This window comes from Myxocyprinus asiaticus, chromosome 3, assembly GCF_019703515.2.
Source record: "Myxocyprinus asiaticus isolate MX2 ecotype Aquarium Trade chromosome 3, UBuf_Myxa_2, whole genome shotgun sequence".
Lineage (NCBI taxonomy): Eukaryota > Metazoa > Chordata > Actinopteri > Cypriniformes > Catostomidae > Myxocyprinus > Myxocyprinus asiaticus.
This window is the reverse complement of record NC_059346.1, coordinates 47,621,927-47,642,748: the sequence shown is the minus strand read 5'-3', so window position 1 is coordinate 47,642,748 and position 20,822 is coordinate 47,621,927. Positions and strand designations below refer to the sequence as shown.

Genomic DNA, 20,822 nt, shown 5'->3' with positions numbered 1-20,822 from the left:
AGATTAATTATTTTTTATCAAAATATGACTAATCAAATGAATTCATAAAGAGTTCATCAAATTAAATATTTTATCAAAAAAAGTGCTTCAATAACATCTTCACAGCTGAATCTAAAAGCTATTTTTTTTGACAAATAACGTGAGCAGAGAATCACTGTATAAATTAAAAACTTACAGTACATTCAGAACAACAGCACACTTGCTTGTGACATTTGCTAAAATATAATTATTCCTGATATAATAGTAATAATACAATTTATTATAATATTAATAACAGTAATAATAATAAGAGTAATAATAATAATTATTACATTTTTAATATGCAGTAGAAATAGATTTTTTGTCATAATTTCTTCAATTTCACACGTCCATTTAAACCAAGCTTTTATTTTGATGAATCATTGATCGTTTCGACAGTGGAAACATGGCTACTGTATCAGTTTCTGTGTCTGTTTGACGGAAGTTTCACACTTCTGGATAAGCAGTTTGCTTCGCAGTTCATTTGATTGTTAAACCGTAAGAGGCTGCAATTTCATTAAATAAATAGTCTGGAATGTGCTGCACGCTTCGCATTAAATGAGCATTTTGCTCTCTGTAATCTAACACACAGATTACAGATGTCATAATGTGATGTTTTTAGCGGGTCAACACCTTCAAACAACACTTTGAAGTGTGCAACACAAGAGAACTAGATATTTCTTAAATTAAATCGCAGGCTGCTGTGGTTTAATAATCAAACTAGGACACATGTACAACACTTTTATAAGATCAACAGAAGATTTAGTGACAATGCAGTACTGGCCCGATAGGGCGAAACTCTCACACTGGCCCCAGGCCAGCTGGCCATACTTACTGTTAAACCATGTTAATAAATGTTTAATTAGGCATATATGGTTCTAACTTTAGATTAGGTAACGCAAAATGCTTAGCTAGCCATTAGTAAGTGCTTTATTATGACTTTTATTAAGCATTAATTGATTTAGTAAATGTTCGAAAAACATTAATATACACGTTAATTAAGCAGAGCTTTTTATCCAATTCATTACATATTTAATATTTTTATTAACTATGAATTTATGCTTTCTTAATGTTCTCATAAACAATTCTTTACCACTGGTTTACATCAACTAATATACAACAGTTAGGTATGATTAACATGTTTACTAAGGATTAAAAAACATTATCAAACTGCCTATATATGAACGTATTAAACAATAATAAATAATTTGCTAAAGGGAATAGAAACAAATAACATGTTATTTTTATGTAGCTTTACAAATACCTTATACCATATAGTTATTATAAAGTTTTACCTATGTTATTTTCTTACGTGGGTTGATACTGTCAAAGATACAGAATAAAGCAGATCTAAATGTTCTTCCTTAGGTTTCATAAACAATAACCCTACATTGTATGTTTTTATTTTCAAAGTAAAACTAATCAAAACCTATTTGTTAGTAGAGGGTGTGAGGTCATGTTTGTGCTTCAGCCAGATCTTAAGGAATTTATTACCTTAAAAAATATTAATTGAATAACCCTGACTATTTTCATGTAAATAAACGCATATTATTGAAGGTTTTGTTTTTTCATGTTAACATTTTAGTTACAATGAAAGTGTTAGGTAAGATAAATACTGAAAAAAGTTTGGCAGCCGTTAAATTTTCATCTGGATAATCTGGCCCCTGCAAGAAAGTAGCTGAGCCCTGCCGTACAGTATAAATCCCCAAATGTATTGATTTATTTTTACATACAAACATATAAACATATGTTGTGAACAAAAGCACACTCAGAGTATCATTTATTAACCAAAAAAACTGAGTTTAATACTAACAAGGCGAGTACCTGCACTTTTTTTCTTCCACGTCCGCAAGAGAAAGAAAGTCATATGGGTTTGGAACAACGTGACGGTGGGTAAATGATACCAGAATTTTCACTTTTGGTTGAACTATTCCATTAAAATAAACTTTCTGTTTCACAGAGCTTAGAATTGACACTGTTTTTACAAATCATAAAAGTATAAAAGTCACCACAAACCTTGATCAAGTCGAAATCCGAGCCACCAATCTGTGCTTCCAAATGTGACACCCTAACAACCACTGGCCGTACCCATGTAGGACCCTTATTGACCAGCTTCCTGCCGATCTTCACCTCGACTGATGTTATGTTTGCAGGCAAGCGGCCCAAAGTCTTCACCAGGTAGAATGAGCTCTCATCAGGGAATGGCAATGTAGACCCATCAAACGTAGACAGTATTTGAGTCTGTGTCAACGAACAGACTGCTTCACGACGAGGGTAACACCCCAGCAACCCAACTTCTGCCATACACACCTCTCCTTCACCACAAGAGTCGTTGAAGCAAGTTATTTCACCTGCCGGGCCACACACGCAACGCTGGGAGCATTCGCTACCCGCCTCACTCCCTTCCCCTGCCCAGAAGGTCTCATTTAGGGCATAGTAGAGACCATCGCGTTCACATCCACACTCAGAGCGACGGACACAGCGGCTACCACTCAGCACATAGCCCTGGTCGCACTGGCAGCCCTCAGTGCATGGATGGGTGCAGTAGAGGTGAGAAGTCAGGTCGGAGCAGGAAGCAGGACATGCACTGGTGCAGACCTGGTAGTGGCTGTTCTCAGGGCACGTCAAAGCTAAGAGCCAGTAAAAAATAGAAAAAGGGCAGTTCAGAGGATGCCATAGCATAAAAAGAACATCTTTATGAGAGAAAGTGAGAAAATTATTCAATACTGGATTTAATACTGTATTTAATCTCATTAAACATAATAAGGGGGAATTCACTAAGAATGAATTGCACCCAGTTAAAGCACTGTTTATTTGCCCGTGCTGTCTGTACTGGTAAGCGCCTGATTCACTAAAGGATTTATGCAGATCAGTCAACAGCGCAAACATGCCCACACAATCTGTGCTGAACGCAATCTATACAGCGCAATCCCGATCTTATGGGCCAGAACTGACAACTATATAGCGAAGGGTGAAGCCCACCACTGCGGTCTCACTCACTCTGCCGGGACTGTACAGCATCACTCCATTACTGTGATCCAGACACCTGAATCATCTCTTTAACATGCCGCTTGACCACACTGTGCATCTGTATGTCAGGTAATAACACTCTTCTCCATCTTTTGATCATTATTTGAGGAATTACTGCTGCTGTGATCAATAGAAAATGTACACAAGCATCTCTTTTGGATAAAATTAACTAGCCCTCTTTGCTTGGGTGGTAATAAAGCAATGTAATTGCGCCCGGAAAATAGTGAAGAGTTTTGTGAATGAAACACAATCTTAATTTAAACACTCACATGCAGTGCTATTTCAGCAATGATTGTGCCTGCTTAAACTAAATTGTGAGTGGTTAATGAATAAGATGCAGGTCTTTGTGCTAAAATACCATGTGCAAAAATGCCACAACGGTATAGTGAATTAGCCCCTGTACTGTATGTCTATGATGTTTCAAAAAGCCCAGCTTAACCAGCATGCAGTTCCTATGCTGTTCTACGTTCTGGTTTATGCAAGTTAGTGCTGGTTTGATGCAGGTCTAACTGGTGGACCAGCACAGCCATGTTGTTCACCAGCTAAACTTAGCTGTTGAAGCTGGTCGACCAACATGGTCTTTCTAGTAATGGTTAACCAACATTAGTCTTGCTGATTAAGCTAGTCCAAAAGCCTTGTTGGAACACCAGCGCACCAGAATTCGCAACGCAGCATATGCTGGTGACCAGCTATGCTGTTTTTCAGCATGGTTGACATTGAATATTATGCTCTGTAGAGTTTGAATTATTGATGACTCTATAACACAGACATTTGAGAGGGATGTACCTTTCCTCTTGATCTCTCTTTATCTTTGAGGGCACATTCACACTAGACACGATACACAAATTGCATGATATGATACGATGCATAGCCTCACGATACGATACAATACGAGCACCCACAAATGTTGTGCATTTAAATCATAAATGCCACAAAAGTGTCTGACATTGGCAACAAAAAGCAGAGCTCAAATTCATGCAAACATGAACTCACAATTTTCATGTTTTTCTTGAGAAAATAAGTTTGTCTACACTCAAGTAATTTATATTTGTATAGCAATTTCACAATACACATAGTTTCAAAGCAGATTTATAGAAAATCATGCCTTGTTGTCTTGAAAGCCCCCAGTGATCAAGCTGAAGTGACTGTAGCAAATAAATAAATAAAACTCCTTTCAGTGTTATTTAGTGGTGAAAAAAGAAAAAAAGAAAAAAGAAAAAAAGAAAAAAAATAAACCTCAAGAGGAACCTCTGGTTTTATGATATACGTACATAATCCATGTACACAAGTGCACAAGTTTTGTTCTCAAAGCTGTTTACATTTAGAAGTCAAAAGTAGATAATTTTAAGTCTCATGTAATCGTGGGATTCTTACGTTGTTGTTTTTTTTAATAAGCTGTTTTTTGATAGTTATGACTTATAACTTATGAGCATCTTGCTGTGCATATCACACTCGGTGTCAGCTGGGAGAGGCGGCTGTTAAACTTATTGCTGTTGTTTCTGCCTCACAAATCCACCGATTTGCGCGGTAATGTCGGCATAAACAAAACAACATAATTTATACGATGAACTGTAGCACCAGGACATGACACTGTTTTTTGGCAAATTCGACAAGCTGTAGTGCTACAGTACAATCTACTTGGCATTTGCCATCGATCTTCTCGCCTATGTACTGTAAGTGTGTTGCTCTGTTTTCCTGTGAGTGCTCAGCGCCGCCTCTCCATAGAGGAGACTGTTCCGCTGCTCTCAATATTGTGCTGCTTGGTTTTAATTACACTGTTTGTTTATGTATCGTATGATACATATGGTATTGTATAGTGAGCGTCGTATTGTACGATACAATATGATTCACACCTGGTATAACTTACCACAGAAAGAGCGTGATCTCCAGGGTCGTATAGTGACCCCCAGGGCCTGGCATGCAAGTGCATAGGCCTGAATAGCCTGGCACAGTGTAGTGATGTTATCACGATTACTGCACATATCATAAACACAGCTGTACACAAATGCTGTGGGGTCTACCACAGCTCTGCAGTCTCTGAATGGCCCATCAGTCTTATTGATCAGCCCGCAGTAGTCTGAGCGAAAGTAGAACGCTTCAGCTGCTGGCTCACATATGCTACAGTTCTGGGCACAGCCATCTGTACAACGAAAATCTGTGTCCTCAGCTCGCCAGCTACCACCCAATTCCACTACACTCTCTGCCAGAGAACCATCTGGCAACACAGGGTCATCAGCGGGGTCATCATTGTAGTTGCCACATAGACCACAAGTGTTGTTGAAATAGGAGCTGGGGAGGGAGATGGAGGCATAATGCAATCCGTCATAGGTCACCAAAAGACCAAAGTCTGTTTCCAAAGCAACGGCAACGCCAGATTGGTAAACCTTGACTGCCCCTAGTTGAAGTTGAACAGGGAGAGTCTTTATCAGGCCATCCACCTGTAACCACAGAAACACAGAAACATGAAAGTGAAAAGCATTGAGAAAGGTTACATTGCCCGTGTCCTGCAAGAACAATTTAATCTTCTTGGCTGCTATTCATACTGATTGTAAAGTGAATCAAACTGGTAGGAGGAACAGCTTTGAATTTAAAGGACAGAAACATGAAGAAAGCTGACCTGCACAGTTCCCAGAGTCCCTTTGGGTAGAGTGACACGGTGGTTATACACCTCCACTGTCACATCCCGTAGCCAGGACACGGAGGTCATACCCCGGTTCTCATTTTTTGCCTCCACACTGAAGAAAGTCAAACCAGACATTTCCCAGCACGGACGAGCCAGTAGGTATGAGCAAGTGCCCTGGATGAGGAATCAAGGAGATCATTGAGGTTAATTACCACAGTTCTTGACAAAGCATGCAATCACAACTGATAATCATGATATTCAGTTTTGTTATGAACTGAAATCGATCTGTGAATGTATGATGTTCCTCATATTCTTTTCATTTTAATATGCATCTCTGATGAAAAAGTTGATCATTTACTATAACTGATTATTTTTTTATCAAAATGGGGACGCTGCAGTCCTAAAGTGTACCTGGAAGTGATAGAGAAATCCATCGAAAGTGTGGTAGTGTGGGTCTCCAAACACCACACAGGTGCTGGTGCGGGTGGGCTGGCAGTAGTAGGCCCCCTCCACCTGTTCACAGGTCTCTAACTGACCACATGGAGTTTGCTGACAGATCACCTCATTATCCACATCAAGACACCTACATCGCTGAGCACATTGGTCTGACAGCCAGAACAACTCCCCACGCCGGTAAAACTGCCCTGAAAGAGAGATTGCAGAGCAAGAAAGGTCCTGAGGTGATGAGAAGTTGTGTTGGAAGTATTCATATATGAATAAAGAATAATATGGTTATTGATCTTTATAGTGCTGTTTTAGTTTCACCATTTCAGCTCCAAGATTTAGCTCTAACAGAAGTTTATAGACACTGGCGGCCAAAAGTTTGGAATAATGTACAGATTTTGCTCTTATGGAAAGAAATTGGTACTTTCATTCACCAAAGTGGCATTCAACTGATCACAATGTATAGTCAGGACATTAATAACGTGAAAAATTACTATTACAATTTGAAAACAATGTTCAGAACTTAAACTACTTCAAAGAGTTCTCATCAAAAAATCCTCCATGTGCAGCAATGACAGCTTTGCAGATCCTTGGCATTCTAGCTGTCTGTTTGTCCAGATACTCAGGTGACATTTCACCCCACGCTTCCTGTAGCACTTGCCATAGATGTGGCTGTCTTGTCGGACACTTCTCACACACCTTACAGTCTAACTGATCCCACAAAAGCTCAATGGGGTGAAGATCCATAACACTCTTTTCCAATTATCTGTTGTCCAATGTCAGTGTTTCTTTGCCCACTCTAACCTTTTATTTTTGTTTTTCTGTTTCAAAAGTGGCTTTTTCTTTGCAGTTCTTCCCATAAGGCCAGCACCCCTGAGTCTTCTCTTTACTGTTGTACATGAAACTAGTGTTGAGCGGGTAGAATTCAATGAAGCTGTCAGCTGAGGAAATGGAGGTGTCTATTTCTCAAACTAGAGACTCTGATGTACTTATCCTCTTGTTTAGTTGTGCTTCTGGCCTTCCACATCTCTTTCTGTCCTTGTTAGAGCCAGTTGTCCTTTGACTTTGAAGACTGTAGTGTACACCTTTGTATGAAATCTTCAGTTTATTGGCAATTTCAAGCATTGTATAGCCTTCATTCCTCAAAACAATGATTGACTGAGTTTCTAGAGAAAGCTGTTTCTTTTTTGCCATTTTTGACCTAATATTGACCTTAAGACATACCAGTCTATTGCATACTGTGGCAACTCAAAAACAAACACAAAGACAATGTTAAGCTTCATTTAATGAACCAAATAGCTTTCAACTGTGTTTGATATAATGGCAAGTGATTTTCTAGTACCAAATTAGCAATTTAGCATGATTACTCAAGGATAAGGTGTTGGAGTGATGGCTGCTGGAAATGGGGCCTGTCTAGATTTGATCAAAAATGACTTTTTTCGGGGGGCCTGGATAGCTCAGCAAGTAAAGACACTGACTACCACATCTGGAGTCGCAAATTCAAATCCAGGGCGTGCTGAGTGACTCCAGTCAGGCTTCCTAAGCAACCAAATGGCCCGGTTGCTAGGGTGGGTAGAGTCACGTTGGGTTAACCTGCTCATGGTCATTATAATGTGGTTCTCGCTCTCGGTGGGGCGCGTGGTGAGTTGTGCGTGGATGCCACAGAGAATATCTTGACATGCCTCCACACGCACTAAGTCTCCACGGTAACGCGCTCAACAAGCCACGTGATAAGATATGCGGATTGACTCTCTCAGACGCGGAGGCAACTGAGATTCGTCCTCCGCTACCCGGATTGAACACTCTTATCTACGTCACCACGAGGACTTAGAGCGCATTGGGAATTGGACATGCCAAATTGGGGAGAAAAGGGGATAGGGTTAGGGTTAAAAAAATACTTTTTTCAAATAGTGATAGTGCTGTGTTTTACATCAGTAATGTCCTGACTAGAATTTGTGATCAGCTGAATGCCACTTTGGTGAATTAAAGTAACAATTTCCTTCCAAAACAGCAAAATCTGTACGTTATTCCAAACTTATGGCCGCCAGTGTACATTGGAAAGTTAATGAACATACAAATTGTATTTTAACATGACACATTTTTGTACCAGCATAGCTGCATCCATTAGCTGGGTCTATCTGGTCTGTGTCAATGCGAAAGAACCACCGTCCAGGCAAGTTGACATTAGTCGTCAGTTCAATGTTGACTACTTCATTTGAGCGTGATCCGGGAAGATTTAAGAAGTGGCTGACATCTCCACCATTGAAACCTGCCTAGAGAGAGTAATCGTGGAAGAGAATGAGAAAGAGAAAGAGAAAGAGACTGAGACAGAGATGTAGAACTTAGATCATGTTGTCCAAATGAGGGTTTTCAGAGGGTGAAAAAGTTTCCAATTATCCAGATGACATCTGATTCAAAGAAGGATAACTTCTCTTACAGCTGTTATATAATAGACTAGTTTTGCTAGATTACCTGTGCTGTGGTTCCTCCCAGGCCTGTTAGAGGGTCTCCTCCACTTGCTGTGCCAGTGCTCCAATTGATCTCTCCGTAATTAAACATTGCAAAATAACTTTGGCCATCGGAGATTAACACTGCCTGAAATGTATTTACCTGAAAAAAAAAGTAAATTACGGTTTCTACTCTCTTTTGACCTTTGAGGCCTGCATTGTTGTAGCACTGGTGATCTGATACTACATACTGCTCAGTAGCACAGTTTAGATATTGATCAGGTAAATAAAACAATGAGAAAAAGAAGGAAAAAAAATCTCTTTCTCACCGGTGTGGTCTGGCTGCCTCCATAAAAGGTGACTTGGTTCCAGGTAGTAATGAAAACCCAGGTGGCAGTGAAGGAAGCCATTTTCTTGAAATATTTTCTGACATCCTGAGTGGCCCTTTCGAGGATCTCGGGGTCCATTGACTCACGGTAGTACACATCCCCACGGATACCATTGTGCACGTCAGCCCATAAAGGGGCAATGAAGGAACGGCTGTCACTGAGGGGGAAAGCCTCTGGAGTGAACTGACTCACCTGAACGTTGAAGGAGATCACTCCATTGTTGTTGACCTATGGGGACAAAAAGGTGGACCAGTGAATGGACGAATGAATTAAAGGGATATTTCACCCAAAAACTTAAAATTCATGTTATCCTTGTATTGTTCCAAACCTTTATGACAAAAGGAAGTGTTAGTCAGTGAGTAAATGGCAACTGAATTTTCATTTTTGGGTGAACTATCCCTTTAAGGGATGATTTATATAAAACCAAGTTACCAATTAATTGCAGAAATGGACACCTATGTTTGACATCACATCATCTTGACTTTTTTTTGGACACTTACATAAAGGGATCTATAGGGCACATTGAAGAAAATGAATGGAATTAGTAGTGGAATCTCTGTAGAACTGCCATCATCCATCTTAGGGGTTTCTAAATCCCTGTGAGCTGGTCCAAAGGGGTAGAGGGTATCCTGAGAGAAAGCTAAGTGACGGAGAAGGAAACTGAGAAATGTTGTCACCAAAGCAAAGCAGCAAAGTTCAGGTGCCCCTGTCAGTGTGGCCTGATACATTGTAAAGAATGAATTTAAACTTTGAATGTAAATTTAAGATGTGTCTAGAATACAATGACAGCAGACAAAGGTGCATTTCTGTTAGGAAACGTGTTACTGAAATGTGAGAACTCTTCCTAGTGATAAAGTTCATTAATTTCGCTAATGAAAGCATTTAAGGTCCTTACATCTTGTCCTTTTAGTCTTTTTATCACATCATTACTTAATTAGCTGTTTATTCTCTTTGCCTTGGCTCTCTCTTATTATCAATCACAGTTACATTTAATGCTTAGAAACTGTGGAGGCAGAAGAGAATTTATAGGCTGTAGGAAGAGTACATTACTTACCTCCTCTGGGAGCAAGAGTGCTAAAGAGCTGGAGCAGAGAGACCAAAGTGCCTGTTCTGACCATCCTAAACACCTGAGAAACACATATGCAGAGTTTCAAGAGGTATGACTTTAAATTCTCATCATGAGCTTAAAAGGAACAATAATGCTTTAGTGCCACCCACCTTCTAAACATCATTTACTTTCATATTACATTTTTGCTATATACAATACACTGAGCATGGAGATAAGCACATTTTCAAAAAGTAACAACTAGGCCAAGACATATTTGTCTCCAGTCTTCCCCATTTTAAAGAGCAGTCTCCCAGGGCTCCCATGGGGGCATTCTGCCCCTTTCTCCCCCTCCATGGCGGGCCTGTTCACCCTGAGCTGAAAAGGTTCCATTATGTTATGGAGAACAATGTGTAGGGATCACTTTCTCCAGCACTAGCTTGTGAGTGGGCTATGTTGATGCAGTTCTAGGCCTCCACAGTGCCAATGAGCCCGCAGCTGGGAGAACTTGCCTCGCTCCTCTCCATCGTCTTAAGGGTCTGTTACCAAGTGTTTATGTGCTATGACTTGTTGGCATCAGAGAAAGGGCTGTGAATAGTGTGGTTAATGGGTTTAATTTAGCAGGCTTGAATTGCCAGGGTCTTTACGGCAACCCTGAGGGGCTCAAGTTTGAGTTTCAGTCCCTTTAGATTTGCCCAACCTTAGTGTGCCAAAATAAATGGACATCTCCTGAAATCATAGGATCAGTGGTGCACTCGAATTTGATTAATAATTAAATCATTATTATATAACATATATTTAATATAACATGAAAATATATGTTATATACGGTGGGGTCTAAAAGCCCATATTGAAAAATCTTAAATTCAAAATCTAATTTAAACCTGGAAATAAACTGAAAGGTTTAGGATTTTGAAATATTTATGATGTAGAATAAGTAAACAATAATGTAAATATTTCAGATTTTTTCTGTACATTTGTGACTAACAATGTGAACCCCGGGCCTTTGTATAAAAGGACAAATTTCCTTGCTTCTATTGAAGCTTTCTCAAATCAATGCTAGGATAACATGAATCGTCAGGTTTTGCATAAACATGAATCGTGCAGGTTTTGCATGTTAGCCTTGTATTGTTCCAAGCCTGTGTGACAAAAGGAGATGTTAGTCAGTGAGTAAATGGCAACTGAATTTTCATTTTTGGGTGAACTATCCCTTTAAGGGATAACATGAATCGTCAGGTTTTGCATAAACTTGTGGAGTTCGTGCCAATTCAAGTGCATGCTGTCATTAAGAGAAAAAAGGGGTTATACCAAATACAAAGAAATTCATATTCATTTTATGTTCATTTTAATTTAGCTTTTCACTGAAATTGTTATGTTGATAATATAATTTGTAATGAAAAATTTATTAAAAATAAAACTAGAGATTAAATGCATTTTCACAAGTGGACTGAAACCTTTGAACCCCATTGTTATTTATCATATAACTGTATTAGACTTGGCAATGCAATTACAATTTTGCTTTCAGTTGTGAATCTTCTAAACCAAATACCTTCACATTTAGTTTCACATATCAAACATTATGTTGTCAGATGTCGTCATCACCCATTAAAATGAACCAGAGGACACAATTGCTGGGTCATTGGCCCTACTAATCAATACATGGTATCAACAGTGAGTCAGCCAAATTAAATTTCTCAGTAAAATAATTTTCTACCAGAAGTTAACAGATTAAATGTAACACTGAGCTCTGTCAAACTACAGTATACATCATACAGAAGACAAAGTCTTTTTTGTCATAAATGTAATCTTAAAATAAAAATAAATAAAGTAATGCTCTACAATGGTCCAGTATAAATACTTCTAGAAATCAGTGTAACTACAATATAGAAGTTAAACAAAACTTTAAAATCTCGAAATTACTTTTGCATTTACAATATCAGGATATCATCTTACAAGGTATTTCAGAATTGCCACAGATACTACCGTAAATGTTAACTCAATGTATTTGAATGAGGACGATTCAGTCTTTTAAAAGAAGGAAGTGTAGCATTGTTTCTCACTGTCAAATGGGGAAAAAAGATCTACCTTAATCCAACATAACTGAAACCTAGTCTACAAAGAGCCTATGTGTTTGAACAATGTCCTGTGTAACATCTTCTGTCATGAAACCACAGCACAGACAAAACTGACATTTGATGGGATTCCCAAGTGAACCATGAGATACAGTGTGAGATGCCAACAGGAAAATCCATTGCTCTCTACATCACATTACATAGACTAACAGAGTTCATTTGGCTAACCTCTCCGAAACTGATCTCAAACGAGCTGCCTTAATACCATTGATAGATGTTATCAAAATTACTTAGTTACCGATTGGCATTTAAAACCTATCATTTACCTTTTCACGCACAAAGTGTGTTTCCGAAACAAGAGAGAGAAAAGGGGGTGTAAAAGTGGTAGAAAGCATCTGAACATTACTCGTGAGAAATGGACAATGAGAGAGAGACAATTTGTTATAAGAAAACAAACAAACAAAACAGGAACAAAACACAAGATCTCCAGTTCAAAGACCACAACTCAGAAAACGGCACTTACCTGCCTTCAGAGGACGAAAGTTCAGCACGTCACCTGTGCATCAGCCTCTAAGTCACATCCAAGTGGGTACCATCAACGCAGTCTCAAGAGTGGAGGGGCACTGCTCTTGGATGCAAAAAAGGGAGGGGGAGAATGCCCTGAGAATCCTCCTAAATCCTCCACTCACACAGAACAGTCTGCTGGTCTGATTCCACCGGACAACCGCCAAGGATAAGAATGGCAAACACTGCCCAATCCGTGCCTCAGGGTACGCTTGATTTCAAAGAGCAAAAGTCTGGAGAAAGTGATCCCAGAATTAGAGGACAGAGGAGTGAGTGAGTGAGTGTGTGGGTTCCCTGTACAGCTCTACTAGAGGGAGACGCATCAGAGACAGAAGCTACCTTTTGCACCAGAGATAGTGTTAAAGTTAATCTGTGATCAGTTTTTGGGGAAGAGGGAGGATAGGAGAGGGAAAGAGAGAGGGGTGGGGATGGAGAGAGTGGTTGAGACTTTCAAAAGAGGGAAAGAAAGATTAAAGAGTGGTAAAGAGAGAGTGGTTGAGAGAGAGAGGGGGGGAGTGGGGTAGAGCTGTGAACCAGTGAAGGGTGGCGTTTGGTAAGTAAGTGAAGGGAAATATTGAAACTGGACCTGAAAGGACCTGAAAGAGGATTTCTGAAGAAAATGTCAGGCCTTTGGACTGAACCCCAATTCCCTAGACAGCAGCCCTCTCTGTGGCTAGTGCACAGTCCACTGCATCTCTTTAGGGGCTCTTCTGCCCATGCTAGGGGCATTTATTTACAAAAGGAAACACAGCAGAAAAACATTGCTTTATTTGGTCGAAAAAAGAGAAAGGCTTAGGTTACCAAATTAACATGAACCAGCCTGGACACTATGTGTGTGAGTATGTGTGAGCAAATCAGTGCTCCCTCTCCTTTCTTACTGGGCTCCCTGCGCTAATTAAGGACGGCCTCATTTGCAACAGCTCACTCAACCCTGGGTTAGTCTCTAAATGGGGCTTATTACCATAGATGTGGTGCTGAGATAATGACAAAAAGGGTGGAAAACATTGGTGCATCCTTGATGATAGGGTCTGGGAAGGAGATGGGAGAGAGATCTGAGTCAGACTCAGCATTGTTTCTAGGAGGACAGTGGACGTAACTAGACACCGGAGAGGGACAGGATGTGTGAAAGCCGACTGGACAGAGGCAGACCCCAGATTACCTATGACCAATGTGGGGGTCCCAGTGGAGGGTTCTTTTACACCTTGTCGCTTTGTTGTGTAAATGCAGCACATACTCGTAACCATACTTGTGCACAACAAGGACACAGAGAATTTGACAAAGAGCGCAATGTGACTGTTGGATAGTTGAATCATCTTGTGCTGGAATGACCAGATAGAGTATGAACATGAAAGATGGGCAATCCCCATCTTCTCACCATCATCTCTTTCTTGGGATGTAATGAGCTTGCCCATAAGGCTTTTCATTCTATGCCTTTTCTTTTTAGTTGTCCCTCATGTAATCTTGACCCCAAAACAAAACTGTTGTGGTTGTGGAATAGGTCGACTCAGTTGAAATATCCGGCATCTTTACAACCAGTTTCAATCCCTCCAAGAACAAGAGACGGCTATGAGCTTAGCGATAAGCATTTACTCCACTGTCTGGGCATAGGAGTCAAGTGTCTGATAAATGTAATCACAAACTGTCAGCCACATCAACCACCTGCCAACCAAACCTGGCAGATCCAAATCAGGGTGACCAAATTACCATAATGTCAATGGGTACAACGAAGACCTTTAGAGTCATCGAACCATTTCCGTGGGAAAGGACTCGAGTGTAGTTCAGAGCACTAATGCTGCAGTTGCTTTCTGGTAGGTCCACCAGGCCTGACCCTGAAAGCAGGAAAAGGTCCTGGACAAGAACCTGGCTGGGTCATCCAATATCTTCATTTCCATCCAAACCCCCTTCATGCATCCATCGCCAGGCACTTGCTTTGCCCTCATTTTCTTTCCTTTCCTCAACAATGTCAAGCCCCCTAAAGGTAACCCAAACCTTCCCAGAAAACATCTCCCCCTCCTGGCCACACAATGAGCTTCCTTCAGCCTTCCTTGCTCCATGGTGCACAGTGTGGATCAGGCTACCAGCTGCCCAGCCAGCTCTTTTTGCTCTAGCTACAGAGTGAGGTGATAAAAAAAAACTTACTTTAAACCCCCACCTATCCAAAACACACCAAATCCCTCAGCAGCTCCCTGTGTGACCTTTGTAACCCACCCCTGTTTTCTTGCCCTGGTAGCCCCTTGTGCAACTTCCCTCAGATTGGCACAACTCTCAGTGTTGCCGATCCACCGGTGAACTCTGGCCACTGCTTCACTCTGAGAGGCTATGCTGTCCAATTTTAAGGCCACTAAGGAGAAAGAACTTCTAAACCTTGGTTGGACAGAGCTGTGGGTGAGTGTGTGGGTGTGACAGCGATGCCAGATTTGGCACGTGTAGCTTTCACCTGTAGGCTTGACAGGGATAGGCCAGCAATTCAGAATGTGGTAAAACCAATTAGGCATGATTGATTTATCAGCCAAACTGCAACAGTGATCCAGGAGGCAGGCTAGCATGTGGTTGTCTGGCTGGATAGACTCCAGTTGGATGCTAGCTTTTGCCTAGGCTTTGGAAGAGGTCTCTGCAGTGGCTTGTCCCTAGCGAGTTTTGGGTAAAATTCCCAAACCCTAACCTTAACACAACTACAACCAAGGCAACAACAGAAGAGCCGTTACAAGAAACCACAGTTAACCACTGGCAATAGACAAAGGTGAATGGCTGAACCAGCTTAGTTTTAGTGGTTCACCAGCCAGACCAGCACAAATCCACTGCTGAACTAGCTTTGAAAGCTGATCTTTTCAGCAGGGAGGGGATTCATAAATTGAAACTAATGTTGAGTTTTGATTATAGCAGAATGAGGGCATAACATTGATGCTGTCTGAATATTAGGATCATCTGACTAAAGGCTAAAGTATGCTTTGGTTTTCCGCGTGCGGTTACGTCTCATGTACAGTGCGCTTGACACAAACTTAGTCATCAGCACATGCCTCGCATACCTATATGCAATTGTGATTGTCTACACATATTCCTGGAGTTGACTGAACTAAAGAGAATCACAAAGCAGTCATAAATCGCTTGCATCAAATGCATCTGTACGAGCTCGGCTTGCATTTAAAAGAGTAAACTTTGGAAGGCTTGAACACGACCATTCACGAGATAAAATGTGGAAAAACAAAGTATACCCTAGCCTTATCTCATCTCTTCTAATGTAGGATGTAGCGTGTGCTTAACCATGTTAAGTAAAGTCCTTTAATAATAAAACAAATGTCATTAAATAGAAAAGTTCCATTACATAGACAGCTTGAGGGGAAAATAAGACTATGAATTTCATGCAAAGCCGTGGCTACTATTTATACTCATCTTTCTGTATGGCATTCTACAGAACTTCATATGAGTGTAAAATACCCGTATATTAATAATATAAATCACACACACCTTTACAACTATATTCCATGTCAACATTCACATAATCATTAACACTGCATTAGTATAGATGGCACAAGTCAATGGCCCTCTTATACAGACCCAACAAAAACAAAGTAAATATGTCAGCACTTGCTCGGTTAACAACATTTTGGCGTTAGAGGCCAGATATCCTTTGGGAGTAGAACAGAGAGGATCAAGTGTCATCACCACAACCAGAACACATTGAGAACAAAGTATGAGCAATGAGAAACTTGTAGAGACACTGCTGAAAGCCCTGAGAAAGGGGTTCAGGTAGTGAACAGACTACAGTTTGCAGATGAAAGCAAAATCAAACATGTGGTACTAATGAGACGTTTGCATAGTGCAGGATTACAATCGAAATGAGGACATTACTAAACATTATAGGGATTTCCAACCAGCACTGAAGAGAAACATTACACAGGGAGGAGGTAAATAAATGTGGCAACAATATGGTAAAATCATAGGATTTGGGCACAAATATGAAGATCAAGCTCAATTTCCAGTGATAGGACACAAATGCAAGAAAGACGGGACCTATGAGCACAACCAAATAAGATTTGAGTGCAAAGATGAGCTGGACTAGGTACAGTGTCTCTGCTGATAAGACAATAACAAATCATCAGTTTGATATACAGGTGCATCTCAATAAATTAGAATGTCGTGGAAAAGTTCATTTATTTCAGTAATTCAACTCAAATTGTGAAACTCGTGTATTAAATAAATTCAATGCACACAGACTGAAGTAGTTTAAGTCTTTGGTTCTTTTAATTGTGATGATTTTGGCTCACATTTAACAAAAACCCACCAATTCACCATCTCAAAAAATTAGAATACATAAGACCAATAAAAAAAACATTTTTAGTGAATTGTTGGCCTTCTGGAAAGTATGTTCATTTACTGTATATGTACTCAATACTTGGTAGGGCTCATTTTGCTTTAATTACTGCCTCAATTCGGCGTGGCATGGAGGTGATCAGTTTGTGGCACTGCTGAGGTGGTATGGAAGCCCAGGTTTCTTTGACAGTGGCCTTCAGCTCATCTGCATTTTTTGGTCTCTTGTTTCTCATTTTCCTCTTGACAATACCCCATAGATTCTCTATGGGGTTCAGGTCTGGTGAGTTTGCTGGCCAGTCAAGCACACCAACACCATGGTCATTTAACCAACTTTTGGTGCTTTTGGCAGTGTGGGCAGGTGCCAAACCCTGCTGGAAAATGAAATCAGCATCTTTAAAAAGCTGGTCAGCAGAAGGAAGCCTGAAGTGCTCCAAAATGTCTTGGTAAACGGGTGCAGTGTCTTTGGTTTTCAAAAAACACAATGGACCAACACCAGCAGATGACATTGCACCCCAAATCATCACAGACTGTGGAAACTTAACACTGGACTTCAAGCAACTTGGGCTATGAGCTTCTCCACCCTTCCTCCAGACTCTAGGACCTTGGTTTCCAAATGAAATACAAAACTTGCTCTCATCTGAAAAGAGGACTTTGGACCACTGGGCAACAGTCCAGTTCTTCTTCTCCTTAGCCCAGGTAAGACGCCTCTGACGTTGTCTGTGGTTCAGGAGTGGCTTAACAAGAGGAATACGACAACTGTAGCCAAATTCCTTGACATGTCTGTGTCTTGATGCCTTGACCCCAGCCTCAGTCCATTCCTTGTGAAGTTCACCCAAATTCTTGAATCGATTTTGCTGGACAATCATAAGGCTGCGGTTCTCTCTGTTGGTTGTGCATCTTTTTCTTCCACACTTTTTCCTTCCACTCAACTTTCTGTTAACATGCTTGGATACAGCACTCTGTGAACAGCCAGCTTCTTTGGCAATGAATGTTTGTGGCTTACCCTCCTTGTGAAGGGTGTCAATGATTGTCTTCTGGACAACTGTCAGATCAGCAGTCTTCCCCATGATTGTGTAGCCTAGTGAACCAAACTGAGAGACCATTTTGAAGGCTCAGGAAACCTTTGCAGGTGTTTTGAGTTGATTAGCTGATTGGCATGTCACCATATTCTAATTTTTTGAGATAGTGAATTGGTGGGTTTTTGTTAAATGTGAGCCAAAATCATCACAATTAAAAGAACCAAAGACTTAAACTACTTCAGTCTGTGTGCATTGAATTTATTTAATACACGAGTTTCACAATTTGAGTTGAATTACTGAAATAAATGAACTTTTCCATGACATTCTAATTTATTGAGATGCACCTGTATGTGGTTACACTGAAACAAATCTTTCACAATGTCTGACTACAATATCCATGCAGGCTATTCTCCTATCAATAGGGATAATATATATAACCTCTTTAGCTAATCTGAACCTCTAATGGGTTCTGAGCTCCCAGTTAACACCTTTCACTAGGATAGGGTTGCATAGGGACAGCTTGGTAACTAAAGATGGAGTCTATACTATATCAGTTACTCCAACATTAGAGCCATTCTGCCGGGAAATGCTATGGGAATGAACAAGACAAGCCCTGGTAATCAATCTCCTGAAATATTTAGACTGGTATGTGCTGACTGTGGTTAAAACAAGATGTTAGTGCCTGAAACTATATGTGTGGGATATTTACAATGCAAAATCACCTGTGGTAAGGGACCTATAAAGATATCATATAGAGACTGTGTCTTCCCCGAACTACCAAACACAAACCCCTCACTAAATCATTTAGAAAAAAATTGATTAAGGTCAAACTTGAAAAAAATAAATAAAATAATAATAATTAAGATAAACATCATATAAAGCTAGGGCTACTAAACATTAGATCTCTTTGTGAAATGAAATCATAGTTTGGATGCACTGTGTTTGGCTGAAACCTGGCTTAAACTGGATGAATATATTAGTTTAAATGAATCTACTCCTCCAGGTTATTGTTATAAACAAGAGCCTCGTCTGAAGGGTCGAGGAGGTGTTGCTACAATTTACAGTGAAGTTTTTGGTGTTACTCAGGGGACAGGATATAAGTTTAAGTCTTTTGAACTAATAATGCTTAATGTGATACCGTCAGATATAAATAAAAAATATCTGTCGTCTTTTGCCCTTGATACAGTATACAGATCACCCAAGCCGTTCTCTGGTTTCCTTGGTAAATTTGCAAATTTTCTATCATATCTAGTAGTTACTGTAGATAGAGCTTTAATTGTTGGTGACTTCAACATTCACATACGTAGATAATGAAAATGATTCATATCACTCTTGATAGTGTCGCCCCCCTACGATTAAAGAAAATTAAAGAAAAAAGCCCCACACTGTGGTACAATGATCACACTCATGCTCTCAAGAGAGCAGCTTGGAAAATTGAGCACAAGTGGAAGAATACAAAATTAGAGGTATTTTGCGGTGCATGGAAGGATAGTGTCTGTAGCTACAGATAGGCACTAAAAGCTGCCAGGTCAGCATATTTTAGCAAACTCATAGAAAATAACCACAACAATCCTAGGTGTTTATTCAGTACAGTGGCTAAATTGGTTAGGAATAAAGCATCGACTGAACCTGATATTCTGTTGCAGCACAATAATAATGACTTCATGAATTTCTTTACTGATAAAATTGAAATAATCAGAAATAAAATTGGAATTATGCAGTCATCTGTCCCAGTACCTCAGAAAACAGTGTCTCATAATTTTCCTCATGAGCAACTTCAATCCTTCACTGTCATAGGTCATGAAGAGCTAACAAAACTTATTAAAAAAAAATCAAAAGCCACAACATGTATGTTAGATCCAATACCAACTAAGCTCTTAAAAGGGGTATTCCATGTATTTTCAGAACCTCTTCTCAGTATTATTAAATCCTCGCACTCTTCGGGATGCAGACACAATCACTCAGTTTAGGTCTAGACTAGAGACTCACATTTTTAGCCAGGCAGACACCTAATTTATCCATCAGCTCACAATTAGGCTGCTTTAGTTAGGTCTGCTGGAACCATAAACATCTATTATGATCTGTAACTCTGCAAAAAATTGAATGGCATCAATGCTAATATTATTCTATTTGTTTCCATGTCTCATGATTCATATCCCGAGGTTACCAGAGCCATCCAGATCCAGATCCTTTCCTGCTTGGTGTCGGACTCCACTACTGTGTCGCTGAGTGATGACGATAAACTACAGCTGGTGCTAACCAGACATCACTTCAGTCTTTTGACTTCAGAGGATGAACTGATGCCAACTCCAACTGTAAGACATCGGATACTTCATATGCCACTGCCTGAACCTTGGATTTAGGATGGACCCCACTGATCCTCATCGAAATGACCTGCCGGTTAACTGCGATGCACCTCATTGATCTCTGCCTGCATCACCTTTGTATATAGATGGACTACACTCTTGAAATGGAATACATAGACTATTTTTTAATTGCCAACAAAACCCTTCATCAGCCAACTAACAAAGGACAATGCATCAATGTGAACTTCTGCAGTTAATCCAGGATGGACTTCAAAGACATTAGCCATTACTCTTAAAGTTAAAAAAAATATATATATTTTCTTTTGTTTTAACACTGGACCTTAATGCTTACTTAATTTACTAATTTTAAACCATTACTTGCACTGCACACAAATAACAAATATTGGCATTATATTCATGATGTTAGCCAGAGGGGAACTGGCCCCACAGTGAGCCTGGTTTCTCCCAAGGTTATTTTTCTCCATTAACCAACACCTTATGGAGTTTTATGTTCCTTGCCACAGTCGCCTTCAGCTTGATCACAGAGGTTCTAA

The 20,822-nt window shown here is 40.0% G+C and overlaps 1 protein-coding gene across 1 annotated transcript in view; it reads right to left on the bottom strand.

The window, feature by feature from the left end:
* Positions 1 to 10,069, bottom strand: part of tecta (tectorin alpha) — a 41,412-nt gene extending 31,343 nt beyond the window's left edge. Inside the window, exons 1-9 of the mRNA XM_051669178.1 lie at positions 10,006 to 10,069; positions 9,452 to 9,591; positions 8,892 to 9,179; positions 8,588 to 8,725; positions 8,223 to 8,388; positions 6,083 to 6,315; positions 5,666 to 5,845; positions 4,916 to 5,486; positions 2,035 to 2,648 (exon numbers count right to left, since the gene is read on the bottom strand). Of these exons, the coding sequence (XP_051525138.1) occupies positions 2,035 to 2,648; positions 4,916 to 5,486; positions 5,666 to 5,845; positions 6,083 to 6,315; positions 8,223 to 8,388; positions 8,588 to 8,725; positions 8,892 to 9,179; positions 9,452 to 9,591; positions 10,006 to 10,069 (2,394 nt within the window). The remainder of the gene's footprint in view (positions 1 to 2,034; positions 2,649 to 4,915; positions 5,487 to 5,665; positions 5,846 to 6,082; positions 6,316 to 8,222; positions 8,389 to 8,587; positions 8,726 to 8,891; positions 9,180 to 9,451; positions 9,592 to 10,005) is intronic.
* Positions 10,070 to 20,822: the final 10,753 nt, after the last annotated feature.